Consider the following 6,957-nt stretch of genomic DNA (forward strand, 5'->3'; position numbering starts at 1 on the left):
TCATCCAATACTTTATTGTTAATTTACCAACTTATTAAAATCAATTGCAACTTGTAAACTATATACATAGAAAAAAAGCTTTTATTTTATTATTACGCATTTGTTGGCAAAACTACACACATTTAGTGAATTTTGCAGTAAGTGTATGCGCCTTTGAAGCAACTATCTTTCCTGTATTTGTCACATTCACCGCCAATTTAAAACCCGTTACTTGATTTTGAGGAATATTGTGCTTTAAGAGGGGTATGGTTCTAACTTGCTGTAAGTCATCTCCATCTCAGCTTGGATTTCTTACTGGCTCTGTTGTTGCCAAGACTCCACCTATTGTCCTTTTAAAGATGGAATCTGATCCCCCCTTACCCACCAGATAATACTTATTGGGGAGTAGTCACGTGTGTAACTTTTGACCAGGAGCTCAGGACTAGCAAGCAGCAGCAAGCAAGGGACCCAGTGCCCAGATTTTTAGTCTGGTCAGGGGTTTGAATCCAGCCACTTCTCAGAAGGCGTCAGTAGTTAAGACTGAAAAATAAGAAAAACATTAAAGAGAAGCACAGAGGGCAAAAATGACCCAAGTAGAGTCACAAGTAACGTATACTCACTCCTATGTGGTGACATCAGAGGAGTACATGACACAAGAAGATGATTGGGACAGGGACCTGCTCCTGGACCCAGCCTGGGAGAAACAGCAAAGAAAGGTAAGACGATACTTTGACATGAAACATTTAAATTTTAATTATTTTTGTATCACTTAAGTTTATTTCCTTAAAACATATTAGGCGATATATGGTAAGGTTTCCAGCATGCAGAATGTTGCATTTTATACCACCTGTCTTTTTAGTATAAAACTTGGTTAGAAATAGGTTGAAAATGGGAATTGTGGAGGTGGTGGCATATATTTCTTGCCGGAATCCTCAGAAAGAAACGTGAAAAAGTGGTTCGATAGCATTTAACTTCCAAGAAAACTTTGTGTCAGAGCCCACGTCTACTCAAGTCGTTATCTGAAGAGGAAAACGGGGCTACCTTGCAAGAAGATAGGTTCGAAAGGTGATGAATTTCTAGGAAATAAACGAGTTTAAGTGTTTGTGTGATTATTTGGGGGGTGACCCCCCAACACAACAAGATACTGACGAGAACTTAAACGCTTAAGTGGTGTGGGTGAGGAAATTTTCGAGCTGGACACTTTTCCCATCTTGGTGCCTTTTTCCAGTTCTTTCTTAAAGGGTTACAGTGGGTTTTGAAGACGTTTGACAGATGCATGTCAGCATTGACTTCTGCGAGTTGAAAAAAGTTACAGACCTGAAAATAGACCGCAAGCTAAATATATCCTACTGCCTCAGCTGGTTCGAGGGGCGTCACTGCCCAACCGTAACATGCTTAACTCCGTTCGCTGAACAAGAAAGTATATTTACAACACTTCTGAGAGATCCAATTTCGAAACTGGTGTCAGAATATTAATGTTTCTAAATGTTAGACACATTTAGTTTCATAAGAAGAACACTGCTTCGTACGCTTGTGGTGATTATTTCAATTACTGAAAAATATATTTTTCAAACCAGCCCCCCCCCCCCCCCCAACACAGTACTGACAATCACTTAAACGCGCCAAAAACACTAACAATTTTCAACTGTAATTGCATCTCAGACTCTTAACAGCATACAGTCCCACCTTTCTCAGCTTCATCCTTTGCTGTGCCCACATTATTGCTCTCCAGGCCAAATTCGTCATCGCTAATGGCATCTAGTTTACCAAACGATATTTGAGGCATTATTAAACCATTAATCACGAACTTGGCTATTCTGACATTTAGGATAACTTATAGTTATGCAGTGTAATAATGGTGTTTTGGAAGTAGTTTCAAATGTTCGAGTTGTAAACATTTTAATTTCCTTTTGTCCTGTTCTAATAGTGGGATATAATTGCTGTGAGAGTTCCATTGTGAAGTTGTCCTCCTAAGTGTAATGTCAGCAAATATCTACATGTTGTTCTTAATGGTGTAACATTTTCGTGACTAATTATCATTATTTTTGTAAGTAAATATCGATTAAATGAACCACAGCAATTCAAGTAAAAAAATATGCAAATTTACAGTGCAAGTGTTTGGGGCGGGGTTGTGACAGCTTCATAACTGTTAAGTAGAGAATGGCATTTCTAAATTTACATTCTGTGTGATAACACAGCTTACCCATTTTCTTGGTGTCAGCAACTAGGCATAGCAGGCCTAAGGCACGCATAGGCCAACTAGGTGGCTGCCTAGGGCACCACTTCACCAGGGGCACTTTTCCATTATTTATTTTTTTGTAATAAAGAAATGGTTGCTTTAAAATATGTTGAATGAATACAGGAAAGACTGAAGAGTAAGACAAACTGTGAGAAAAAGGAAGAAAAACATAATTTGGATGGTGTAGGTAGACCAGGATGGGGACACCAAGTGGTGTGTGTCATAGACGGCCTTAGGCATAGGACAACTAGGCGGTCGCCTAGGGCGCCTCTGTAGCAGGGGCGCTTTTCCAGTATTTATCTGGTGTAGGTAGTCCAGGATGGGAGCACCAGGTGGTGTCGTGGAGGGTGCCATGGAGCCCTTTTGTCTAGGGCACCAGTTGACCTAAGGCCGCTCCTGATGTGTGTGTGTGTGTGTGGGGGGGCACCATGGAGCCCTTTTACCTAGGACACCAGCTGACCAAAGGCCGGCCTTGCAACTAAGTAAATTATTTCACATTTTTGTGCATCTCTGAAGATTTAGCAGCACAGTATCTTCAAACCAACAGGTGTCTGTGATAAGCTATTTTATTATCCTCATCTCATTTTTCGGAATGCTGTAGTTTGCTTAGTAATTGCAATAAATGGTGAGTAATGCATTGCAGTTCATAAGGACTTTAAAAGCCATGATGCTCTGAGGTAATTTTATTTGTAAGTTGGCATATGCTAACAACACTGACGTGACAGCAGAAAAAAGTTCATTTCAGAAATGCAGAACTGAAATTTGGCAAAGCCCACTCATTTGCAGCCAAAACGTAGGCAAGGTTCCTGCTTCATTAAGCGTCTTCATTTACACAGTAATTTACTGTCTACTGATCAGTGGCAGTTAGGGACATGCATGTAGCTCTTTACTTGCAGAGGATTAAGACTGTGGGTTTTTATTGGGCTCTCTACGGGAAGGCCAAGACATGAAAATGCAAATCTCTGAACTATTAAGTTCGATGTAACAAAACTAACAACAAACCTCGAAAGATGCTGTTATAGTTGTAAAGCAATTTTTTACATGGTGCAAAACCCTGCTTCTACATCCCTAATCTGGTCTACTTATACTAAGGCCAAGATTGCTTTACCTTGAAGAAGAGGAAATACTCTTGAGATATAACAATTTCAGAGTTAGTATGTATTTCCCTCAAGCAGAGCTAGTATGTATTTCCCCCATGCGTAGTTAAAATTTCAGTCTTCAGACACACAAAGGTAACCTGCATTTTTGTGCAGTTTCGTGTTTGATTGCTTTTGTCTCTGCATCCTGTTTTACAAGGTACTTAACCTGATCAGTTTTCTCTGGAATACCCAGAAAAGAATGCTTCCCATAAGCAGGTGGATGTACCTTTTTCACTTTAGCAGAATGAAGCTACATATACACTTTAGTTCCCCTAAGATGTTCTCATTTGTATGTTGCAAAACAAATCATTTAATCTTACTTTATAAACATAATATTGAAAAAGCTTATAATAAAGGCAGGATAAATTGTTAATGATATTTCTATATTTTTTTTCTTGCTTTCCTTTTTAAAATCTTGGCTTTTCCATGATCAAAGTGTGAAATGTCAGGACATTTTGCTGATGTTGCTGGTTTCAGGGACAAGTAGGAAGAGGATCCATATCAGATGGCTTGATGCTATTCCAGACATGTTTTCCTTATAAGGCAGCTTCTAAAAACTGCATCTAAGCAGCAACCCCATCCCAGGATGTGCTTGTACAAATTTAAGTGTGGGGGACGTTGAGCTGATGAATGATCTCATGTGAATATTTTTTTTAAGGCGACCAGCACTTAATTATGGTATCTTCAGGAGTGCATACCTATGCAACAGATGAAGAAAATCCGTTGGGTATTGCTCTTTAAGCAAAAGATACACTGTATTTCATTTGATGCAGTGTAAAAGTCTACAGTATCAGGTTATACATAAAGGTGGCGCACAAACAGTGCAGTGCAGTACAGTGTACTATAATCCCAAAAGAATGAAGCGAAACAGATGGGCTTGACATTCATCCCAAGCTTTAACCTTCCAGCTTAATATGGTTTACGCTTTAAACTGTAACTTACAGTAGTATTTTAATGTACACATGTACGAACACACACACACACACACACACACACACACACACACACACACACACACACACACACACACACACACACACACAAAGTAGATTACAGCAGCACTTCAGTATTCTTCTTTGGAGCATGTTTTACCTGTAGGTAGAACTTGGGGGAGGGGGCAGTTATAGATACTTGAGTTACTACTTTCCCATAACTGAATTTGATCTCTCTGAGCAAGTGATCCTGTATGCCACACACTTGACAGGCCCACATTGTAAATTGTTCTGAATCACACCATTAGCATGCCCAAACTGTATCTGTTGCTACATGGCTTAATTTTTAGTGCTAAATTGGGGACACACAATGATGGCAGTACCCGGATGTGTCTCATTCTTTCACCTCTCGAGTACAATACAGTTCTTCCAGAGCTACAGAGATTCAGCTTGAGTAGCACATTAAGACAGCTAGACGTATAACATTAACTGGGTATATGGGGAACCTCAGTAATTCACAATTCAGGGAGCAAAGAGAAACTGATCAGAGTGTATGTGCTGTATTCTGTATGCTAATTACTCTTTTTTTTCTGCAAGTCTTACTAAGAAAAGTGAATCACTGGAAAAGAGGTATATTAAGATTATGAAATGGCTTGCATAAATTTCATTACAATAGACACCTGTTGAATTACTTTCACACTTTGTGTTATATTCTGGATAGTACACTGGTATGTGTTAGATGTTATTAATGAGAGCTAACGGTTAAACTTGGGAAATGAGGGGGAGAGAATAAGTGACAAGCATAGGTTAAGACAAAAAGAGGTAAAAGGCAACATGGAACATAGAAATATAGTAAGTGGAACATAAGGAGCAAGGGATTGCTACTAAAGTGTAAAATTGTGTTCTGAATAGTCTAATCAAAATGGCACTAAAATTAGGACTCATTGCCTGTATGACAAAAGTATGAAAGTGAGGCTGTTGTGAACTGCACAATATAAATTAAAATTATAAAGTTAAAAACTAATCTGGTAAGACAGCAGGGTACATGGGACTTGTTTGGTGGTGTAGACATATGAAGGCGGAAGAGACTTGGAACAAAACAAAGTTTTAATATTTGCTGCTATGTTTTATATAAAAGTAATCCAGAGGAGATATCTTCTTTGGAGGTCAATGTGAAAGTTAGTCTATTATATTAAAGTTCTGTAACATGAAATAAATGAAATTTATTAAGGGAATATATTTCTAGTTTTGGAGGATTATGAGCCTTCTTCATTGTTCATGGATAAACTGCAGTGCGAGATTACCATTTGGAAAAGCATCATATTTTTATTGTGCTGTTCCACCACAATTCAGTTGCTGCATTTTAATACCTTTTAGTCTCAATGAACTATTTTTCTATTAAGTCTTTCACTGATGTGACTGTAGGAGTAGAATCACAGGTACTGCTAGGCATATAGTTCAGGAAACCTCTGGAGACTAGCCCAATTTCCACAGAGCAGTCTGGTTAACTGACTTGCTCAGAATCACAGAATATGCAAATAGATACTGAGGGAATCAAACCCTGGACTACAAGTAGCTATATAGGTCAAAGGCTTAATCATGAGTGCTAACTGCCAGATGTGTTTTATTAGATGCAATGGGATTATTGGATATCATAAAGTCCAAGAAAAAATGTATATTAAGGTTTTGTAAGCTAGTGTAACCTGTATAAATGTACATTTTCTTATTTTCTTCAAGATTACAAATTCTAAATGTACAGTCTGAAGACTGTCACCAAACTTGTTTCTTATTGGCTATCAGGGATCAGTACGGTGATGTACTGTGGTGACATCACATAACTTATTTATTTTTTAGGGTTTCACCTTTCAAATCTATCCTATGGCAATGCCATCCTTCAAATATTTGTAATAAACTATTTACAATGTTTATGCTCATATTTAGTAGAAAGCAGAATGACGTGGTTCTACCACAGTAGCACCGACTATATCGAAAGGCAATGCCTTTCAATTTTTTGATGCACACTAGTATTTTCAAATTAATATTTAAATGTTATGTGACAAAGCCTACACAGGGCAAGAGGGAACATATATAAAAATAATAGCCCGTTTCTAAGGAGCAGAAAATGTGAACTTTACTTTGCCATCTGGTTTGGGTAGATGAGGTTACATCATTGTGACACATTATATCAGGCAAAACTGGCCATGGTGAGGAATGTCATGTAAGCAAACCAACTAGCTATGGTGAAGAGTACCATTTAAATGTGGTATCTGAACTGGTAACATCATTAAGTTGAATGACTGCAAAGGCAAAAAGTATTAATTTCTAAGGGATGCTGTAAGAGAGCTTTTGATGTGTCTTGATAGTTACAACTTTCTTTGTATAGTTTATAATAAGCATTACGGCTGACAGATGCACTGATACATGCTGATTTTTTTGGACAGACCTTGAAACTCTAAGGCTTGAGTCCACCACGCTTGCCATTGTAACCTTTCTAATGTTTCAGTGGATCCTGTTACATTGTACACCCTTACCCTTTGATAAGGTGTCAATCTTAACTGAGTTTGTAGTATGAGTGCACAAACTTTGAAGCCCTGTGCTCTTGGTCTTTGGCGAATGCATGAAGGTGTAAAGATGTGAAAAACATGAGCCTCTCTGGCCCTTACACTGC

General features: G+C 38.3%; 1 protein-coding gene across 1 annotated transcript in view; it reads left to right on the plus strand.

Annotated features, from left to right (window-relative positions):
* Positions 1-391: 391 nt before the first annotated feature.
* ACTN3 (actinin alpha 3) overlaps positions 392-6,957 on the plus strand; it is a 220,439-nt gene continuing 213,873 nt past the window's right edge. Inside the window, exon 1 of the mRNA XM_044075993.1 lies at positions 392-695. Within this exon, the coding sequence (XP_043931928.1) occupies positions 564-695 (132 nt within the window). The 5' untranslated portion in view covers positions 392-563. The remainder of the gene's footprint in view (positions 696-6,957) is intronic.

Source organism: Protopterus annectens, chromosome 6.part1 (assembly GCF_019279795.1).
Source record: "Protopterus annectens isolate FY-2018-M chromosome 6.part1, PAN1.0, whole genome shotgun sequence".
In the NCBI taxonomy this organism is placed as follows: domain Eukaryota; kingdom Metazoa; phylum Chordata; order Ceratodontiformes; family Protopteridae; genus Protopterus; species Protopterus annectens.